This window comes from Cryptotermes secundus, unplaced genomic scaffold, assembly GCF_002891405.2.
Source record: "Cryptotermes secundus unplaced genomic scaffold, Csec_1.0 scaffold477, whole genome shotgun sequence".
Lineage (NCBI taxonomy): Eukaryota > Metazoa > Arthropoda > Insecta > Blattodea > Kalotermitidae > Cryptotermes > Cryptotermes secundus.
In genome coordinates, this window is record NW_019720168.1 from 153,967 (window position 1) to 177,741 (window position 23,775).

Consider the following 23,775-nt stretch of genomic DNA (forward strand, 5'->3'; position numbering starts at 1 on the left):
TAGGCCTACCTCCATGAACTTCTCCGTTCACTTCGGTTTTTCTAGATCATACACATTCGGTAGGACTCCTTGGGCGGATGATCAGCTCGTCGCAAGGCCTCTACCTGTACACAAACACAGAAAAACGCACACAAACATCCATGCCCTGAGTGGGATTCGAACCCACGATCCCGGCTTCCGAGCGAGCGAAGACAGTACATGCCTTAGATCGCTCGGCTACCGTGACTGCCATTTTGACCTTAATACAACCCGAAAATATGTACCCTAGGAATGCATGAATGACGAAGATAATGGAATGCATGACAGTGAAAGGGAACAGTCGAGAAGACATTCATAAGACATCCGTATTTGTTTAGTTATTTAATGATTCAATAGTGACTAGGCTCAGTGTCGAATTGGATTCCTTAAATGAGGGAACAGGGAAGGAAGACTTACGTGTATTACTGATATTTCCACCCTCGGGGGTCACTTGAAAGGAATGAAGAAAACTGCAAAACCTCTGAGGCAGTGTAAACAGGCCGCGTTGGTTTTCGAACCCGCTACCTCCCGCGTTGCTGTTTCCAGCATCGTTGCAATTGCTCCGCAACATTTAGCTCAGTGCAGCTGTCCGTCTCGGATCGTGTCTCATGAGCAGTGTGTGCAAGTTTAGCGTACACCGAACAGCGCAAAAGTACAAAAAACACCATAATTTGCGTCATTGTCTAGGAAGGAAATGTAAAGAGAGGTAGAGAACGGGAGCGAGAAAGTAGGAAAGACGTGAAGAGACAAAATTGATTTGGGCCCTGATGATATTCATTCATTCATTCATTCATCTGTAATCTGTCAAGACGACAGGTCCACAGTCTCTTCCAAAACAGTTCCTCCACTTGATGCGATCTAGAGCTCTCTCCTTTAAATGAAAATATCCTCTTCTGTCCCCAAGGTCATCCAGCATCTTCTTACGTCTTCTTCCTCGTCTTCTGGTTACTTCTATCCGCCCCTCTATCTTTCCTTCAATAACTTCTTTTAGAAGGCAGTTACCGCGTAAGATATGACCAATCCAATTAGCCTTCCGTTTTCTTATTTCGTGTAGGATATTCCTCTGCTCACTGACTCTAACTAACACTTCTTCATTTCTCACATAATCGGTCCAACTGCCTGATGATATATTGGTTAATTATTACGCTGTACATTTGGTGTCATTCGGTCCAAATCATTTGGCTTATTTTAAGTGCCCCTCGGTGCTACAGTCACAACTTTCTCGAATTATGCATGCGAGATCCCTTGTGATGTTACCTCACTACGCACCAAACATATGGCGCGTCTGAATTAATTTCACACAGCCTGGGAAGAATCCTTACAATTTTGAGTCTTAATCCAGTTCTGGCGGAAAATCAAAATGTAAAACGAAGACATTTTACTGTCTCTAAAGTCACATACGAATAGACTAGCTATAAAAACTCAGTGTTTGGGCACAAATATGCTTATATGTGCGCCATGTGGGCTGTACAGAACCGTCCATACGTCTGCCAACATTAGCATCTCCTCGCCTCGCTTGCTCCTTCACATCCCCTCCCTCATTTTCTTGAACTCGTGTTGTCTTGTGTTCATCGTCATAACAAAAACATTTTTAGTGCCTAACATGTTGGTGCACGAAAGTGAAACATACCTTCTTCTAGATCCGACAGTTACATTGCACAAAGACACACCTATATTACTATATAACCTATATAACCTATATTACTTCGTTACTAAGAGCACAGGGGCACCTAAAGCACAATAGACCCACTGCAGGTCGCGGTGCAAGGGCCGACAAGGCCCACTACCTTATACATTCATTCATACATACAGGAGCTCCTTCACCATAACAATCCCACGTCAGTTTTCTAGTTTTTTTGGTCGTTCCGAAATTTATGTTTCATGCGCGTTCAGTTGTTGTATGGTTGCAATTTTAAATTCGCTATAGAATTTCGGGCATGTGGAAAGACAAGGTTTGTATAGGAAGATCGGTCAGATTATCATAGATTAGAAAATATCTATTAAAAGTCATGGCTAATGTTACATACAGTTTTGCCCTACAAGATAATAACAAAAATTTCAGAGAAACCCTTAGAAATCATTTTTATAATCTTGTTAATCGTTAACGAATTCCACAGTTTGGCCTACATTAAACTGCTATAAACCCGAATCACATTTAAATACATCATATACTCAATGAAATCTAATTTTTCTTCGGTATCAGTATTGGGCTATTCCCACAAGTGAAATTGTTAAAAAGTGCTATTTTTTTTAGTTTTCTACAGTTTTGAAGAGCCACCATTTGGCTTTATCTCTCAGTTATTTACGGGTCACGTTAATTAACAAAACGCCTATTCTACATGCCCCTGCTTTTGATCATTGGGTCACTGTTATTCAACATTCAAATACTATGTTTGGAAATTCTGCCGTTCGAAATAAAGTGTGTCTGATGTTTTTGAAATTACTGTAGACATATCTATCCTCCAGAAGGCAGCATTCCAGGCCTCGCTGAACGCATGCGCCGCATTTTCACGAACTGTTCGTTCAGTAGAGCTGGCTTTGTCATTCAGTGAAGTTCGAGCTGAGTGGAATGGTGTTATGGTGACTGTCTGCTTATTAGTGTCTGTTTTCTGTTTCATAACTATTAGCATTTGCTTATTTTCGTGACGTGTGTATGTAAGACTAGAGTCGCGACAAACCGTGGAAATTTTTGTGTTTCGACAAACCATTTGTTAATCGCGAAATATTTGATAGCGTTTTCTAAATCAGTGACAGGATGCACTTGTACTGTCGAGTAATGGTGGTTAATAGACGTGACGTGGTTTTCTAAAACACAGGGTACTTTGTTTTGGGGTTTAATTGTCTATTATCAGTCCTCCGTGGTGGCTGGCGCGCCCTGCCCAAAGCGAGCCACGACATAGCAAAGCTAGAAGAGGCCCACGCGCGGCGTCGGCTTCTTTGCACATCTGTGAATGTTTTATGTTATGTGCCCGTATGTGTGTGTACATGCAAATGAAGGAACAAATTTACGCCGTGAAGTTAACAGTGACTGAAAATTTCTTGAAGAACTAGATTAGTTTCAAGAAGCTGTTCGCTCCCCCCCCCTTATCGATAATCAGAGGTGATTGTGTCAAGCAAGTGTATGTGTTTGTCACAAGAAATTGCTGTTATTTACCTGCTGGCTGCCAGCAATACCTGTAGGTACGTATGTTGGTGTATAGAAGTGCTCAGGATGGGGTACAGGTAATATGGTGAGAGTTCTCCATCTTGTTCCTTCTTCGTGCTTTTGCTGGGAAGTGAGGCTGGTCGGAAGGTGTGAGATTTGCTGACGTTGCCGAAACATAAAAACCCAGACTTAGAACCGTATTATTTTCGGCCATGACTGTTTGCGTAAGTGTTCATTGATGTATTTAATGTCTGTCCATGATTGTGGTACCTGAGATAATGGTGAATGGCCCTGAACTCGGGGGAGAATATTTACACAAAACGTATATGTCACATGGATAGATAAGAAAGCTGTTGCTGTGGACGAACGACATTCCCGTTCACTAAGCGTCAACAGCCATTTTCTGGTAGTTCGCTTTTAAAAATTAATCGTACACCAAAACAATGCACAATTAGAAATTGCTGTCGATAATCAGTCATGGCCCACAGCGAGTTTCCTAAACCAGTTTACAGTTTAAATTTCCCACCCACATCTCTGNGAAGAAATGTGGCTCCAGGTAGTGTACATGTATGTATAACATAAATCTAAGGAGGTAATGCAAAAATATGTGACAGATGCAGCAGAACTGATGGATAGTAAGTGGAATTGAGGTTATTGTTATGTAGCAGTATCATCAGTGTTGCACAGAAATATGTTGCACAGTGACTTTTGTGGAGGGGCTGAGTAGCAAGGTGAAAATATTTGCTACTGTAGATGAATGCATTACATTATGTTAACAATTATCTGAACTAGTAACTGGTCTACCATGATTTAAGTGAGGACACCTACCGTTAATGTAATACACACAGTCAGGTATAGAATCTGAATTTTGTGAAATATTCCCCCAAATCTATATAAATGTGGCATATTTCAGTGATGTAATAATGGTGTCAGAATAGCTTGGAAGTGTTCTTGTAGGGGTTATGTTTACAAATACCTTGCTTAGGTTCATGATAATAAGGTATACATTACTGTTGCAGAAATTTATGAGTGGATTATTGTATCATGTACAATTAATTGCATATAAAGAATGTGACCAAATGGCATCTTGTAGTCTGTTCACCTTTCAGTCATGTTACTAATTAGTATACAATTCTGAAAGTCTTTAATGGAAAACGTTTGTATTGATACCTGCTGTTATTTTATGGGGGTTTAGTCTTATTTTAATATTAGAAAAATATGTTACCCTTAATTTTACAATATGTGTATATGTAAAATAGTTGGTAGTGTGATGTGTGTTACAAAGCATAGGGCTGTGTTACAGGGGCTCCCTATGACGTGACACTGAAGAGGCAGGATGCAAGGAATGATGCTTCTGGTGCTAACACTGAGCCTCTGGCAGGTGGTGGTGATACAAGTAACCGCCAGCATAGTCCGAACTTTCAGCGATGAGATTGGCACCGAACGCTTCAATCATCTGGTGGTGGACAAAAACACGGGGCTGGTATTTATAGGAGCGGTGAATCGTTTGTATCAGTTGTCTCCAGACTTGGCACTTGTCATGAGTGAGGTGACTGGACCCCATGATGATTCTCCAGAATGCTCAACATTGGACTGCCCGCCTACTGTTCTAAAGAAACCGACTGACAATGTGAACAAGGCACTTGTGATTGACTACACAACTACAAGGCTAATATCTTGTGGGAGTATATTCCAAGGCATCTGCTCAGTGAGGAATCTGCACAACATCTCTGATGCCGCTCAAGTTGTCAGAGAAGCCGTGGTTGCCAACAATTCCACGGCTTCTACGGTAGCATTCATTGCTCCTGGGCCTCCAAACCCCCCAGTGACACAAGTGATGTATGTTGGCGTTACTTACACTGGCAACTCTCCGTACAGGTCAGAGGTGCCAGCCGTGTCATCAAGGAGCCTCGATCGTGAAAAGATGTTCATCATTGCTGAGACGGCTGTGACGACAGGAACTCGTATGTTTGTCAATTCTTTGGCGAGGGAACGTTACCCCATCAATTATGTGCACGGTTTTAGTTCTGAAGGGTTCAGTTACTTTCTCACCACTCAGATGAGACACACCATACCATCACCATTCATCTCCAAACTAGTGCGCGTTTGTCACGATGATGAGAACTATTACTCGTACACAGAAATCCCAATTGACTGTATCAGTGAAGGTGCTAAGAGGTATAATCTTGTACAAGCAGCCTATGTTGGAAAACCAGGATCAGATCTGGCTGCTGATCTGGGCATCACGGCCCAGGACGATGTTTTGTTTGCTGTGTTTTCTGAGAGTGACCAGTCAGAGGGTGAGGTGTCCAGCAAACCTAGCTCAAACAGTGCACTCTGTGTGTATTCTCTGAAGGCGATCCGGCGCAAGTTCATGCAGAATGTTAAGACATGTTTCAGTGGCATGGGAAGTCGTGGTTTGGACTTCATCTCTCCTAGTCACGCGTGTGTGCTTACGGTGAGTACCCTATGTCATGCATGGTTAATGTTTGAAAGTTGTATATTAGAGAAAAGACATTTTTCCATATATTTCTGTTTAAACACAGGGGTCCATTGTGTGTGTTTATTACATTTAATGTCAGGTATATTTCATTTTGAAACTTGTAAATCGTTAAGCTGTATGGGCGAGTGGGGGTGTAGCTCCATCATTCAGGATTTTCACAAGAGATGGAGGTGAGTGGTCAGCTGAAACATTTCCTGGAACCCACTGGGTGGGTCCTGGAGCAAGTCTGGACTATGTAGAGAAGAGAACATGTCTTGGCATAGTTGGGAATCAAAATTCCTGTGTTATCCAGCCCATAGCCTGGTCACTGCACTGACTGAGTTACCCTGGCTCATTTTTTAAACTTATATTCTGTCAAAAAATTCTGGATTCATAAACTGCAAGATTATTTACTTTTAAGTCTTGTGCAATAAAATGTCCATTTCAAGTGTGACTTCACTGTTATGATGTTGAACCAACATAAGGAAAGGGGTTGTGTATCCCCATGGTGTGAGATTTGTGAGGTTACCGTTCTCTCTGTAGGCACGTTGTTTTTCTTTAGATATGTATGGAGAGATATATGGGGACAGCCTTGCTTCCTTCAGTCACTTAGACCACTGTCAGGTTCACTTGTTTCTCTCGTCTCGTTAAGGCCCAGCAAAGAGCACTCACCCTTAGTTGTGGAGCTCTTAGTGCAGAATTGAAGACCTCTAGCATAGCGAAGATTTGCTTTCACAAAGTGTGTGGTATGAGAATTTCTCCTCCCATCCACATTTCCTGCACATGTGGCCCCCCCCCCCCCCCCCCCCCCGTCGCGGCCNTGATGAGTGCTGTTTTTGTTGTCATGGAATAGGGATTTTAAATCTCATGGTATTGCTGGGTTGCTAGTCAGATTTTAATTAAGAGTTAAGGGCATTAGCACCGCAAGAATGTAGTGCTCACCCAGCTGAACTCTGTACACGCACTATTGCAGTAATTTGATGTGCAGGTAGTAAATGTTATAATAATGGAGGTCAGGTACTGTTGTGTGGCATTGCCACAAATTGTTGAAACTCTCAGGCAGGCAGAAGACTTGGGCACTCCTGCTAAGATATTTCTACCACTAGCAGAACCAGCAGACTACAGCCTGCATACCCACATTACAGCAGAAGTTGTCCGTTTTTCTGCATGAATATGGAACCGTTCTGTAAAATATTTGCATTATTGTGTTGTAGTTATCATGGGAAAAGAAAGGCAACTTTTCTTTTTGTGGATATTTTCCTTCAGGTTTTTCATCTGGGTGATCTGTAAACATTTGTTTTAGGGTTCTTCCTAAATTAAATATTACGGGGGTGTTAGCACTGTGAATAATTGTGTCCTCAAACTCTTTTCTTCAAAAGCTTCCAAGGACACCCTTGCTCTCTGAGCAGTAGCAGTCTTATTGGAAGAGTGCATACTCTGTTCTTCATGTTTTAGCTGTTCAAGAAATGACTGAAGGGTCTGCACCTACCTTTCAGAATTAGTTGCACCCTGGAAAATCAGTCCAGTGTTTCTGTCTGTACACTAACTGCACAGTATGTCAATTTTAGTATCATGTAATGGATCCTGTGAGCTACAGTATCTGTTGCTCTGTAAATTGATCTGCGTAAGTGAATCCAAGTCTTGTGAAGAAGGAAAATCAGAAGAGAGTTCAGTTCGCTGCCATAAACAGAACCAAGGGATACCGCTAAAATAAAACTACTTACTAGCAGGGTCATAATATTGCAATTCAAGTACTATTGTTCTCGTGAATGGTTGCAGTTGCTGGAGTTTTGTAGCAGTTTGTTCTGATGGTTTTAAAATCCCAGTCTCCGTACAAAGGCCTGAGTGCATTTCAGAGGAGTATGTTAAAAGCTTAGCACTGACTTCATCCACTTCACTGGGCAGTCAGTGTTTTGATTCAGTTTATTTGGCCATCAACAACCCTGTATATCCGAATTTATTTACAGTTCTATGAATACTCTGTGTGGAACTTATGCCAGTCTTCTCCTGCTTTGCAAAAGTATTGTTCACCAGCATTGTACATGAATGCTATATTGCTATATATGTTTCATATGAAAATAACAGGACTGAATGAATGACTCCTAATTGCTCAGGTCAAGAGCTGTAGTGAGGATTAAAAGTAATTTGGTCTGTTGGTGGCCTTTACAGCAGGCCACCTCATAATGCAGAAGTTCACGCTGCCATGCCAAGAACATCACTTTGTTTAGGTAGTAAGAATGTTGATTTGTTGGAGATGGTAGTGTAAGTGACTTACAGTCACTACAGTTTTTGTTAGGTAACATCAAAAATTTTATTTTCCTGCATTCTGGAATCCAAAATTTATGGCCACATAAAAATTAAGGCTAAGCATACTTCCCTATATTCATCTATGCTGTAAATGAATGTCCTGTTTTTGTTAAAAGACCAGAGAAAAGTTTGAAGAATCTTGGATAGCTGAGTTGATTTCAGAACATGTAACTCTCCAGGAACATGCTTCACATGTACAAACATACAAAACATACAGGTACTCATGAAGAATGATTATAGTGCATCCTAGTATGTGTTTACTCTTTCTGTCATCGACTACTTGTGAGTGGCAACCTACCATTATCCTGATGCTGAGTCTGGTATCACTCATTGTGAGAGTCTGCTATCATTCATTTTGAACAATTAAAGCAGTTTACCTAGAGTATGAGATGTGATGAAAGTGCTTTCCCCTTACAGATGCACATAATCAGACAGCTTGAAGCTGACACAGAGACATTTATCATGAGTAGTTTCTTAAATTTTGTCTTGTATGGCCAGAAATAAAGGCATGTAATTGCTTTTGTTGCTGATGCTGATAATGTGGAAAAGCAATCTGTTATGAAAAGCAACTCACAAAGTGATGGTCATGGTGAATATTGTAGCATAGCCCATTTTCATCCACTTTCTTTCAGTTAGTACACAGAATAATGAGTTCCTTAGTCAGAACTTATTCAGTAGACCTGACATCATGGATATATTTATGAATGCCTCCTTGGTTTGGAATTTTGGCACTGGGAAGTTATGGCAGAATTTTCCCCTAATCTGGTTAGTGGAACACAATGCACGTACTATTCATGCAGAAATACACATTGATGTGGTGCCACACAGTGTGTATGCACAGTGATAATATGGTGGTGCACACTATTGCAGCCCTTGTTCTTGAAGAGGTAAAACCAAACTGAATATCTTTTTGTGGGAGCATGACTCATTTCAATGGCATTTACTTGTCTGTATTAGGATGAACATGGACAGGATTTTCAGTACCTCATATAATCCAGCTAAAATGCATTTGTGTAGCATTTCTGGACTCGTTTCACAAGGAACTGGGGTAGTAACACTCAGCTGAAGGTATTGAGTCACCTATCAGTAGTAGGGATGTGACAAGAGAGAGAGAGAGAGAGATTTATAAAACATATACTCGTAACTCTGCATGAGGATTTAAAATTAAGCTCATGAATACATACTGTTATTCTTTAGCTATATAAATTTCTCAAGAGACTAGAAAGTGTGAGGCAAAAGGAATTCTTTTAATGCCACTTTGAATTGTCTTTTGTTCATGTTTAAGCTGTTAATTTTGAATGGGTCTTTATTATACCCTTTATTCCATTTTTTTTTTGTGACTGTAAGTTGACAGTTAAGCTATGCAGATAGAGTTTGTGTGTAGTAATGCTTTTATAAGCCAAGTCTGAGGTTGAAAGATATCTGTGTTGTCATGTACCCTTGCTGCTATATCCTCTAAGTACTCCGGGTGAAGACAGTGCAGTAAGAAGTGTACATATTTTTCCCATAAACGTTTTTGAATAAGAATGATCACTTTTGATGAAATGTCACATATTTTGGTATGTAACTAGTCCCTGATTCATGGCCTTATCAGGCACAATACATTTCTTTCTCAGACATCTGAAACCCCCCCCCCCCACGCCTGTCATTCAAAAGTGAGCAACAGAGCTGAACACTGCAATGTATTGTTACTCCCAAATTCAGTCTTTGAGTGTTGTAAATCCAGAAACATGTGTTGCTGCTTTAAGAAGGGTGCAGTAATACTTAGCTTCTTGCTATAACTCCAGGATGCGTGACAGGAAAGAAGTGGTGATCACTCTTCCGACAACAGTAAGCCTTTAAGTAAAATATAAAAGATTAGGTATTATTTGTTGACCTCTTCTGATAAGTGTGAGATATTGAACTTACTATGTCCTCCTTTATTCCTAACTTTTGAGGGAGTTCTTTATGAGACAAAACACATGCTATTTATGAATTCCTAGGGCCAGAATGCCAAGGGATGTAGATAACGCCAATATGTATGTATATAGTTATTTTATGTTTCTCTGAATAGGTTAGTCTGTCTATCACCGAGTGGCTCGATGATAGATGAATGATCATTTAGAAATGAATGGTGATTGTTAATCACAGTAGTATTCCAGAGTTTTCCTGGAGGGGCTGAGGAAAACCACAGAAAACCTCAGCCAGGATAGCTGGGTTCCTGGCTAAGATTCAGGCTGAGCTCCTGAATACTTGTCTTGAGTGTTAACTACAGTGCCAGCCTCCATGGTACCAGTAGTCATGTTTCCATGTAAATTTTAAGATGTATTTGGAGAGTGATGCCATGCAGTCCAGTGGAAGGTAACTGACCTTTTGGAGGAACATCCCACCAGCTTCGTGCCGGTTGCTTGCATTGTTTACTTTTCAGTGGGGATGGTGGAGGAGACATCCTCCAGAACGTTGGTTGATTTTAGTGGATACACAGCATTTGTACTCCAGAAGACAGAACTCTTCATAACCTCCAGCGTGAGAACCTCAATTCATGTGTTGGGATTGTGTATGCTTTCAGACCCAAAAAAGTTTATTCACGTAGTTGTTAGAAATGCCTGGATACAGCTCTATAATCATCTGACCTGTAAGGGACATATCGATTTTTTGCTTCATAAGTTGAGCACAGTTGGTTTTCTAATGCGAAAATTATCTTATATATTAAACATTAATAGTCTTAAAGCTGTATGTTATGCGTATTATCATTCATTGGTGAGATATGGGATATATTTGGGAAATATATCACACAGTCATAAGGTCTCTGTTAGGCAAAAGAAAATAACAATAAGAACAATGATGGGAGTGGGCCCAACTCGTACACGTAGAGATTTATTTAAAAAGCTTGACAGACCACCAATCCCATGTGTATATTTGCTCTCATTGATGATATTTGCTGTTTATAATTTGGATAAGTTACAAACCAATAACTCTGTATATGTGATTGGTACCAGAAGGAATGACCACCTTCATATACCTTCAAAACATTTATCATCCTATTAAAGAGGGGTGTATTATTCAGGCGTCAAGCTATTTAACAGTTTGCGTCAAATATTTCAGTTTAAAAAAAATGATAAACAGCAATTTAGGTTTTTTTTACGAAATTATTTGCAAAGTAACTCCCATTGACAAATTTGTCAAGCATGTAAGGGGCTCATAAGTGAAGAGTTAGGAAATGGTCTGTGTGCTTGTATTATACGTTGTTGAGACTTGCTTGTTGTAGGTGGCAGTATGTATGATGTCTGTTTGTTATGAATTTTAATATGTTGTAATGAAACTGTATTGATGATATGGCGGGCCATTGTTTGTGGAATGGCAGGGTGTGAATTTGACAGTGGTTTCTCCATGGCCTAGGTGTGTTGTCTTGACAACTTGTGCTCTCTGCGTGAGGCCTGATTATATATATTTTATTTGACCAAGGACGTATGATGTGTAGTCATCATGAATTTGTAATGTGTAACATGTTTTATATCCAGCACTATGGGGAGATGATTGGATCCATGAAGTGAAAGTAAACGTAAATGCCATATATAAATATATATATATATATATCAAATATTGTCATGCAGTAAGGAACTTCACATATTTTGGGTGATGTAAACACATCACGTTATTGTAAGGATATGTAGTGTTAAGATATGCCTATGTTTCAGGTCTCCAGCGTTTTATTTAAATAATTTGTTATAAATGAATGAGTTTTATGGACATTCTTAAGTATGTCTGTCTCATATCTGAGCATCCATCTTGATTCGTCCAGCCCAGGACAGGTTCTAGTGACAGGTTATTGTGAACATGGTGAGGAACCTTCAGGTTCCATAAATGGAGGGGAATTCTGTTATTAGCTCAGAAACTTTTTAGGAAGGAGACTAGTTCATGGAGTTAGTTCTTTGTTACTGGCTTCAAAAATTTTGTTTTATTTCTTAAGCAAAGATCTAATATAATAATTGTGTAAGATGGTTTTTGCTAGGTTAGGAATTGTCATAGTACGTATCATTATGTAGGCCAAAAGTGACTGCAGTACAAGGGACCCACCCCACTAGCAATAAAAAAAAGTATCTTGTAGAGAACAGGTGTAGATATTGTTTATATCGGATGGTATGTCATGAGTGTGCAATGGAAACAGTAGAATCTTAAGCCTTCAGGCACTTTGTGTTTGACTTTGTTAAGAATACACAGTATCCGTAGTGCTCTTGAGATTTCATTTCAGGTGTACCAATTGTTGTTAAGCTATGGTGTATGCCATTTAGTAGCCTTTCCTTTAAATCTATAATAACTTAGATTCATTGTTATTATGCTGTGATTTATGTGGTCAGAAGCTTTACCAGGCTCATTCCCTTACTGTATGTCAGAACCATCCTTGAGGTTATATTGTGTTTTGAATAGGCACTTGTGTGGAAGAAGAATCCTATGTGTTCATTGAAACACTGGCATGGTTATACTGGTTCACATTGTATGTTGAAAATGAAATCTATTAACATTTAAGGATGTTTGCCACTCTCTGAATATGATGCACCCTTATTATTATTATTATTATTATTATTATTATTATTATTATTTAGAGAGGGTGGGTTTTCCCATGCACCACAACCAGTTTGATCTATTGTGCTTCCCTCTATGATATTCTACCAGTCTCTATACTCTACTGATAAATGGTGCGTACCATCAGTCCCGCCGAGCAGGCGAGTTCGGCCACTTGCTTAGCGGTGTCTATAATGCTTCCACCATCTATCGGAGGCCTTAGAGACTATTGTTGGGCTGGAAACGTCCTGGAATTTGGCTGAGTGATCCCCTTTGGGGATATGAGGTTCTTTTACGTGCCGTAAAGCTACGACACGGGACACACAGCTTAAAGTCCCTCCCGGAGGACTTGTTCCCTGAATTTTTCTGCCCTTAAAAACTCGACGACCTCCGCTGGGTATTTGAACCCGCGTACCACAAGTCATGAGGCCGCTATGATGCACCCTTAGATTTGTTTTAGACATAGTGCTAGAGGATATAATGTTCTGTGCACACATTCATATATATATATTTTGGGATACTTGTAGCAGTACATAGCATACAGTACACTGTTACCCTTGAAAGTAGGATCGAGAAGTTGCAGTATCAGAGTGAATGTTTGACCCAGAAGTAGGGTGGTTCAAGGTTAACCTGGAATAAATTTTCCCTGAAGATGTGGGCACCAGAAAAATAGCACACTTCTGTGGACAGTTGGTGGCAACACTGCACTCACTTTCTGGCAGATGGCCCCACTTTTGTGCATTAGATCTCACACAAGGTGACGGACGTCAAACCATATCACATTTAGTGTAGAACAGTGTTGTATCATTAAATTCCTGATGAAGGAGAAAGTGAAAGGCAGCAGAAATCCTTCATAGGTTAAATGCGCAATATGGGGGGCAGGGAGGGAGAGACTCTGTCATATGTTTGTGTGATTTGTACAGTGATTTTTCCAAAGGCCTTAGAACGTCTCAGACCTACTACATCAGCCAATATCTGTACATGACATGAACATTTGTCTTGTCAGAGACCTGTTGTTGGGAAATGGGGTGAATAACAGTGCATAATATTGCATCAAACAGTGGATGTGTTGGATGTGGTGAAATAATTAACCAGGAAACTTAATGTTCAAGGAACCGTGTGCCAAGTGGTTCCCAGGTGTGTTAGTGTTTGACCAGAAGACACATTGTGTTGCTGTGTCTGCTGAACGTCTGCATCAGTTTCAGTTGGAGGGAAACACATTTAGACCGAATAATGACCTGTGATGAGACTTATAGGCACACTACTTCTCTCCAGAGTCAAAGTGGGCCAGCATGGAATGGTGTCACAAGGGATCTCCACCACCGAAAACTTTCAAGACACAGTTATTAAGATCATGGAAAGTGGGTTGTGGAATTCAGAATGAGTGATTCAGGTTGATTTTCTTCCTCTTGGTGTAACAGTTAATACACAGTAATACAGTAAATTGGTTTACAGTGTTGTGTATCAAGCCTTTTGGAAGACAAGACTTGTTAAACTGTCAAAGAAGGTTGTCCCACTGCATGAAAACGCTGGTCCACAAAGCAGCATATTTGACATGGAGACCATTGACAACAGTGGCCTGGAAAATGGTGATCTACCCTCCTTAGAGCCCTGACTTAGTGAATTTTATTTATCTGGGTCAGTGAAGGTTTAGCTAGGTGGCGATAAATTCAGACACATTGTCCTAAAATGGCTACACAATTTGGATAAAACCTTTTATGCTGCTGGCATTACAAACTTGCCAGGATTTTGTGTATGTGTATTCAAAACTTTGGATCTGTCAAATCAAATGTAGTATACGAAGCTGCTAAGTAAAATTTTGGCGTATTGTTGATTCTGTTTGTTTACGTTTAGTTTATTGCAGAATTTGGTAGTTTACATTCAGTTTATTGCAGAATTTGGTAGTTTACATTCAGTTTATTGCAGAATTGGGTAGTTTACATTCAGTTTATTGCAGAATTTGGTAGTTTTTCATCTTAGCTCTTGCTGTATGTTCTGCAGAGATGGGTTGGAATGTGAATGAGATATTGTTAAGTTTTTTTAAAACATAGTAGCAATTAAAAGTACAGTTCTGAATTAAACATCTAAAAGCCACAAACACTGTGCATACTTTTTTAATTTATAGGGACTTGTTTAATTTTGCATTTTGTGAAGGAAGATAGCATAATGTCAAGTTCTATACCACTGGAGAGAGGTACTGGTAATGACCAGTGTATTGTACGAGTACTTAACTGCAAATGAATATGTTATGCAAAATCTGTATAATTCTGTGTGTTGAAATGTCAACATCTTGTATTACAGCGAAATACAAGTGTACTCATATTTAATACCTCCAAAATGCTGTAGAGGCATGGAAAATAAGATTGGTTCCAGGTAGATCAACAGGACTTTTTTTTTTTTTTTCCAAAAGACTTACATTTGAGATGAATAGAAGAACTGAGGGAATTCAGGGTGACTGGTTACAGTCAAGACAGGGACAGAGAGAGGGATTTTCTCTGCCCCATCATGTCTGGACCATTCTGGATTCAACCCATCTAACTCCCCAGTGGGCACCAATGAAGTATAAAACTCATCTCCAAATGTGCAGAACTTTACCTCCAGTCTCCCACACACCTACATGGAATGGTGCTTCATTGTGGTTATTGTTGTGTACTGTGTCACCATTTTCATTAGTCTTATTGTTCGCATCTTACGTGTGCATTACATTTCTCTCTAGTTCTTTCGCCATTTTATTTAAACTCTTATCTGGGTTCTGATGTCACTATTTCTTATCAGATGAAATCCAGCCAGTGTTCACAAAAACCTCATTTCTCCTGTGTGAGACTTCTTCCATAGCCCGGGGTTACTCCCTAAATTTTGCATTTATATGGACATATTTGTAGGACCATTGTTTTATAAAATTTATATTTCTTATTTAATTTTATTTTTATATATTCTGTGTACACTCCCACAGATATGGTTAAATATCTCACTTTTGTTCTCAGTGTTCTTGTTAAAATGAAGACACAGTGGCCAAGATGATATATATCGTGCACCTATCCAATTGCTTTATCCTCAGCCATGATTATGTCTTAGGGATTTTTCATAAGAAAGTTTTAACTTTAGTTTCTTGGTTGGAAGTACTGAAATTAGTAATCTCTTAAACTTTTAATTCTCATTAACACTCTCAATATTCCTTTGTGTTAGCTATTATCACTTGACCGAAAATTTGAAGTGGGTATGACCAGAGAATTCGTTCATCACGAAATTTACGTTGAAATTTTCACCGACACTTTCTAGCAGATCCGTATTTCACATACGAGTAGCTGTCATACAGAAATTCACGTTGCTCTAAAGTATACCACAGCGTGACAGAGCACACTGCTCACTAATTGCAATTGAGAACGTATAGGTAATCGCGCTGATAACTGCTGCCTGCTGCTGACAAACCATAAACAAACTTCCACGCATGAACCGCACTGCTCGCCGTGAAACATAATACCATCAAGCGGTCCACAGGTTAAAAGATTCCTTTAATTCCACATGTTATCGACCATCAGGCATGCTGATTCATTAGTAAAATTCTTATGCGCCTCGTGGCAAGCAGCGCACCGGTCGCCGTGAAGCGCAAAGCCGTGTATCTGTCAACAAAGTTAAAAAATGTTCTCTGTATTTACTTAAAGAGTAATTAACTGTAATTAATACTGGTACAGACACTTGGACTTGCCTGTTGCTGTCTTCTTAACCCCCCCCCCCCAGATTCTTCAACATCCCATCACTCTCTCCTCGCCCTCACACACAAAACCGTCTTTAGCCCTCATTTCTCCACTTTGCTCTCTTTTGGTTCTGTAGAGTTTCCAGTACTTCTGTATAACTCTGAAGCAGCGTTCTTACCACGGGAGAATGTACTGCGTATTGGATGCATTTCATGAATTCCGTTCTTTGGTTCAGAAAGCCAGTGTCTTGAAAAGAATGTATGGTTTGAAATAGTGTAAATATGTAGTAATAATAATTTCAGTTAAACTGAAATGTTTTTGTATGATGTCAGCATTCTAAATAAATCTGCAATCTACGTGGATGTTCATGTTAAGTGGTCCAGTTTGGGCAACTTGAAAATTGTGGTATTGTATTTATAAATGTAAGGAAATACAGATGTATAACTGGCGCTGTATTTCTTTGGAAGTAGGTTAATTTACCTATCCTTGAAAGTCAGAAAACGAAAATGATATACAAAATCTTGTATTTAGCCTTTTATCCTAAATGGGAGTATGAAGATTTATAAAGAGCAGTTGTGCCTTTGTTCGTCATTACTCTTAACAGTTCTTGAGTTCTTGGAAAATTTACACTGGTGCTACTAGATGTCATCAGTATGGGAACCCTTCTTATTTATCCAGTTGTTCAAGTGAAACAAAGTATACTTAAATTCTTGTTGAAATTCCTGTCCTTCCCAGTTCAATCAGTAGGTGTGTTTTTCAGTTGCATAATCAGAACTTTTATAACGGAAGCTTGTGAATGTAGTGATTACTTCAGGAAGCATTTTGTTTTCATTGAGTGGTCTGGTGGTCAAGAGTTCCTGGCTACAGATCCTGAGGTCCCGGGTTCGATTCCCGGCACTACCAAATTTTATGAGAAGTAGTGGGTCTGGAACAAGCTCCACTCAGCGTCATAAGGATAAATGAGCTGTTTCAAGGAAATAGCGGCTCCGGTCTAGAAATCCGAAATTAATGGCCATGGGGATACGTTGCCTTGACCACGCGACACTCTGTCAGCTAAAATTGGCACCAACTTCGCTGACAAGCTGCGGTTGCTGAGCCAGTATAGTTCGCTTGTGGACTGAAACCATGGAGTTTGTTTGTTTTGTGGCGTTTTGTGTGTAAGAGTCCCTTCCCTCTGATATGTACATACACATCGTTCCAAACATGCAAAGGCACAAAGTGTTTTCGTTCTTTTATTTGTGAAGCTCTTTTATTAAACTGAAAGAAAAAATGGTAAATAAATGAAATAAATGTAGTTATTTAATTAAAAACTCTGGTTTTAACTTCTGAGCACCTGAAATAATAATTGCAACTTGAAGGATGAATGAAGGAGTTTGTTTTAGAACTATGCTGTTCAGCACACCAACTTAAATCTGTCAGTTGATATCTTGTTAATTTTGACTGTCAACAGACGCAGTATGCTTTGGCTTAAAGAAAGTTATGCCTTTTTACACTTTATGCCTGTCCATATATCCATTCATTCAGCCATCAGTGAAGTTTATCCATCTCACAAATACACTGTTGGAGATAACCTGTTCATTTTGTGCTAAACTTGGTTTAAGACTGGAATGTAGTTCAGGGTCTGTTGGGATATTACCATTTCCTGAAAGTAATATTCTGCCCAGGAGCATGTTATATTCCATTAATGAAAATAACATAAATTTAATTCAGACTTTTACTTTCTATATAATGAAATATAAGTTTCTATCTGGGGGAATGATTTTAATAACAAATTTCCTGAGTTACTGTGTATGTTCTGTCTTTAATATTGAGAAATTAAACCTTTTAAGAAACTAAGGAACAGTGTGCCTGTATAGGAGGCAGAAAACCTGAAATTTTCTGAAATAAAAAAACTATATATATATATATAGTTGAATCACTGATTTAGATAGCTCCTCAAGAGCATATGATTTACATCAAGCTCATCTGGACTGAATCATGGCGCAGGATATTTAAATGAAGCAGCATCGTAATTAGTTACGATAAGATTTTTGATTTTGTGATTCATTTTTGACTAAATGAAATATACATTTCAGATTAAAGTTACGAAAGTTGACATGGACATTTTCCTTGACAAATGTGATGGTGAAGTTAAGATTTTTGACTGCTTTCCACTTCGGTGCGACCGCCTCTGTGGTCTAGTGGTCGGAGTTCCTTGCTTCAGATCCAGAGGTCCGGGTTCGATTCCTGGTGCTACCAGATTTTCTGAGAAGTAGTGGGTCTGAAAAGGGGTCCACTCAGCCTCGTGAGGATAATTGACAAGCTGTTTCAAGGAAATAGCGGCTCTGGTCTAGAAAACCGAGATTAACGACCATGGGGATCCGTTGCACTGACCACATGACTCCCTCTGTCCGCTAAAGTTGGCACTAACTTCGCCGACAGTGTAGTGATATGTACAGTGCCCCGTGTCACAGAGACTTGTATAACGGAACTTCTGAGGATTGTGTGAAGAAAGTGTGTTGGTTCAGAGCAAGTGGATGTTTAGCTGATTTTTCAAGGAGAAAACTGTCATGTATTATTTCATGAAGTGCTAATGCCGCAGGAAAAAATTACAAGATTTTAAATTCCCGCCATCATTCAGTAATAAGATTGTCCCTCTGTGTGGTCTTAATCTTGTTGAATTGACATGGCAGAAACACAAAGCTAGTTAAATAAAAAAATGTTTCAATGAATATGCTATGATCAGATTTCAAGAATTTGTGCTAGAAAATCCTTCACAAATGTCTGGAGTAGACTGGGAAGGACATTGATGGCGTGTGGAGAAGGTAGATCAAGAATATTGGTATAAAGACAGACTCAAGGAAGTCCGCATGGAATGAGTTGATTCTGATAGTGTGTACCATTTGGGATTACTGAGTTCTTGGACCTGTCAAACGTCTCGTGTTGTGCAAAATGCTTTCTTTTTAATACTGGATGATGGACAAAGTCCAGAAATTCGGTAATACTCAGGATAGGAATAGTCAATAATTGATTTAGAGGACAGTGACAAAAATTCTGACACAAATTTGGATGTTGGGGATGATTCAGGCAGTGAATAACTAATAAGTAAAAGATAATAATGGGAATAAGTTTACTTTAGTGATTTAATTGTTCATCAGTAAATCGCAGAATCCTACGTTTTGTTCTTTTGCTAGCAGTAGTCATATGAAAGGGCCAACCATGTGGTCAAGTTTCCAGTAGTTGTGATATTACTTACTCACTTACTCACTTACTCACTTACTCACTTACTTACTTACTTACTTACTTACTTACTTACTTACTTACTTACTCACGCATGGAGCTGAGCCCTTCTGGAGGAGCTGCCAATTCTGCAGCTACTCAAGAATTTCCCAGCATTTTATGGAACCTGGAGGTTCATTACCGTGTTCACAAGAGCCCTCCACTGATCCCTATCCTGAGCCAGATCAGTCCAACCCATACCATCCCATTCTATCTCTCCAAGATCCATATTAATATTGTCCACCCACCTACGCCTTGGTCTTCCCAGTGGTCTCTTTCCTTCTGGACTTCTCACCAATATCCTATACACATTCCAGTAGTGATATTGTGAAACAAATATCAGAATACGAAGTATACCTTTCTAGTCTTGTTAGTACAAGCATCTGACAAAAGTTGAATTGAGAGAATTTGAAGTGGCCAGTATTTCGGCTCCTTGCTGCCTTATGTGGGATAGTGGAGGGCAGTTCATTGGACATGGTTTTCGTAGTGCAAACTTATTGTGAACTAACTCTCTCTTCTTTTGTATGGGACATGTTATGAATATCTAACCTTGCAGTAACTGCATGTCAAGCGAGTCACAGTTTTGTATGCAAGCACAATGGGCAACAAGGATGAGCTCTATGCCACTGGCTTCTCCAACATGTTTTGGGAAATTGTTGTACATGTTCTGGTTTCTTATATATTGAATATTTTCATATTGGCATACTGTGTTAATGAGTGTTCTGCAATGTGTGCTGTTGTATTTGACTGGGGGTGAGGCTGAGGTTTGCGGTACTGCGGTCTGAAATGTGCCTATTGTACCAGTCCCCAGTGATAAATGACTACGGGGAATAGATAGCATGATAATTGGCATGGGGAAACCAGTGTTTGGAGAAAACCTGCTCTATTGCCATTTCGTCCACTGAAAATCTCACATGGAGTACCTAGGGAGTGAACTAGGGCGTCTGTAATGAGAACCTAGTGACTAACCACCTGAATTGTGGTACACTGTGTTTGCCATAATACGAGTAGTAAGAATATATATGCAAATTACATCTAATTTAGTGTTTTATGCCTTACTTGTTAATAACACACAAAAATGTGTTACAGAGAGAGGGGGAGAGTAAATTGGAGTAGCTCAGTCAGGATAGTGACTGGGCTATGGCCTGAATGACCGGGGTCTGATTCGTGGAAGAGGCAGAGATTTCTCTCTTTGCCACACCATATTGGCCACTTCTGAGGCCTGCCTAGCCTTCTATCCAGTGGTCACGATGGCTCTTTTCTTAGGGCTACAGAAGCCTATGCATGTTGACTGCTGGGTCACTTTTGAGGCATAACGACGCAGTTGATTTTGTATGAATGCTGAGTGATTGGACTGGGGTTTCATGCTAATTTTTATTTCCATGCCATATTCTGTATTTATGCATTGAAGTGCTGCATTTTATCCAGATGTTCATCCATCAATCTTCAGGAGTAGCCACTGAATGGAACTCCATTTCAAAATCAATTGACTGGGCTATATTTTGCGGGGCTGAGGTTGTGCGAGGATTACAGCTCTCTCTCATGTTTGTGGTTGCTCATTCTGGATGTTGATGTTTGAACTTTAATTTTCCCACTTCCTGCTGTGAAACCATTTTGTTGTGGATTTGTGTCATAATGTTAACCCATTTGAAGGGTTCTTTGTGAATTAGAGGTTTGCCATTCTGCATTTATATTTGTATTTGAATGGAGGGTTAAGATTGTGCCGAAAATTTGTTATAGTTGCTGTGTTGAACTACAGGAATACCTCGAGTTGGCCAAATTCCTTTTATTTCAAGTATGAATGTAGCTGATTCAAGATTGGATTATTATTATTATTATTATTGTCGCTGTTGTCATGGTATATCTTGCCCCTAAGTGGAATGTAGAGCGTTGAGAATTTTATGGGATGGTCTTCCAGGCGTTCTGACTGACCTTTAAGAAGGTGCATTTTTATTTATGTGTTTTCTCAACTTCTTTGGTCATTTTCGCTCAGAAGCTAATCCTGCTTCATCATATTTCCTGTGTCCCGTCCATTTAAATTTCATCTTCTTAATTATTTTTTTTATTGCTAGTGGGGTGGGGCTAAGTGCCTTGTACTGCAGCCACTTCTATCCAATTGTACCAGCCCCCAATGATAGGTGAGGGTGATTGTGGAGCAATTGGTGGAATGAAGATTGGCAGGGGAAACCGAAGTACTCGGAGAAAACCTGCCCCAGCGCCACTTTGTTCACCACAAACCCCACTTGACCAGACCCGGGATCGACCCCGGGCCGCCGTAGTGGAAAGCCAGCGACTAACCGCTTGAGCTATGTCGCGGCTTAATTCTTATTATTGAAATACAACTTGAAACTACTAAGCACATAACATGATCCACTTTCTTATGGTTTCACAGTATACGTTATACTCGGCAAGTCTCCATAAGTGGGTAAGCATAGTTTTGGAACTGATACTCATTTTTGGGCATTATCTGTCAATTTTCTAACCTTAATTATGTTCTGAAGCGTATGTACTATATAATAAGCATTATTTCTTCTTTGCTTTATCTCCTTTAGTGTATCATGTAGGAGAGACAGAAATGAGATAGCCTGGCATTGATTCTTACGTGTTTAATAGCCACGGGAGTTTTTTTTACGGTTTTGAGTTTCAAATATAACAATAACTACCCTCACCATTTTAATTGTTGTGCATCACACTTACCATCACATAACTTGTAATACAAAATATGCTTTGCTGTCCCTTGGATTATATAATATGTAAACAAGATAACATGTACCATTCAGTTTTCATTATGCGACATCTGAGTAGAAATAAAAATATATAACTGAAGTAATGTTAATGAATGAATTCAAAGTTGTTTCCACTTTAAATTTTTGCTTTCATGGATATGAAGACAGGTGAGGCTGTTGAACTGTGATCATTTGAATTTTCATTGGTTAGCCACCATAATTAGTTAGTTAATTAGTTATTTTAGAGGGTGGGTTTTCCCATGGGCTGAGACCTGTATTGGTTCATTGTGCTTCCCTATATGATTTCTACCAGTCTCTATATCCTACCGGTACTGGTGCTTACCATCAGTCCCGCCCAGCCAGCGAGACCGGCTCTACTAGCTGAGAGATATCTATAATGCTTCCCCCATCTACCAGAGGTATTAGAGACTGCTGTTGGGCGGGAAACGTCCGTTAATTTGGCTCAGTGACCTCCTTTGGAGATATGAGGTTCTTTTACGTGCCGTAAAGCTACGACACGGGACCCACGGCTTAAAGTCCCTCCCGGAGGACTTGTTCCCTGAATTTTTCCGCCCTTAAAAATTCGACGACCTCCGCCGGGTATTTGAACCCGCGTACTACGAGTCATGAGGTGGGAACGTTACCTCTAGACTACGGAGGCCGCTTAGCCACCATAATAGTAGCCAATACAAAATATGCAGTGGAGAGTCTCATAATATTCACTTTTACAGAGTACGAGATTAAATTAAAATATATTTAGGGAATAATTATAATCTGCAAGAGAGAGAAGGTTGGACTTTTAGGAGCAACTATATAAACAGACACAATCAGGCCATTTGATATTGCCACGTGTCCGGGGTTCCGTGACGAATAGTAACGGGGTCTGGATTGGTTGATTGGATTCATTAACACTTCTTTTACAATATTTCTTAATCACAGTTAGTTATCGCTAATGTACCCACTTCACAAATCAGTAGGACTTTCAACTACTCTCAACTGAATTATTTTTATTGTTGTACTCGCAGAGGCGTGTCTGTGCCACCGTTGTATAGAAACGGTAGTTCTTCTGTTGTTGCCTGAATATTCGTTGCCGCGAGAACGTGTTTACCGAGTCGTTGCCCAGCAATAATTTAAGAAACTGCCGTACACATGGGGCTTGGTGAGTGCTTGGCATCGCAGGTTTCAAAATACAAGTACAGGTTATATCAAAACATTTTATTGCCGATGTTGAGTTGATCAGTAATTCATAAAGTACTATATGTAAATATTGTCTTTTCCAGCTGTCATACTGTCGATACTTTGATATGGATTTGGCAGATACGATGTATGTTTTCTGGTGAATTCATACTTCATGATGATTGGAGTCATTAAATTTGTTGCTTTATACTGTACCCGTATTTAGGTCCAAATTTTTTGTAAACTTGTTGGGAGCTTGTGTGTAACATTTGATGACTTTACGTAACTTAATAACAGGCAAAGTCCAAGGAGCAGAGACCGTCTTGAGAAGTTAGTACAGGGTAGATAGTCAAGTAAAGAAATTGTTCTCATTTGATATAAGTTTATCAGATTTTCTGAGAAGTAGTGGGTCTGTAACGGGGTCCG

At 39.6% G+C, this 23,775-nt stretch overlaps 1 protein-coding gene across 4 annotated transcripts in view; it reads left to right on the forward strand.

Annotated features, from left to right (window-relative positions):
• LOC111867333 (plexin A3) overlaps positions 1–23,775 on the forward strand; it is a 478,840-nt gene that overhangs the window by 54,613 nt on the left and 400,452 nt on the right. The window contains exons 1-2 of one of the 4 annotated variants that reach the window (XM_023857095.2): positions 2,557–3,198; positions 4,467–5,621. In XM_023857095.2, the coding sequence (XP_023712863.1) occupies positions 4,500–5,621 (1,122 nt within the window). In that variant the 5' untranslated portion in view covers positions 2,557–3,198; positions 4,467–4,499. Of the gene's footprint in view, positions 1–2,556; positions 3,199–3,367; positions 3,388–3,777; positions 3,799–4,466; positions 5,622–23,775 lie in introns of those variants that run through there. The other 3 variants (XM_023857114.2, XM_023857108.2, XM_023857101.2) reach the window with 3 other exon arrangements.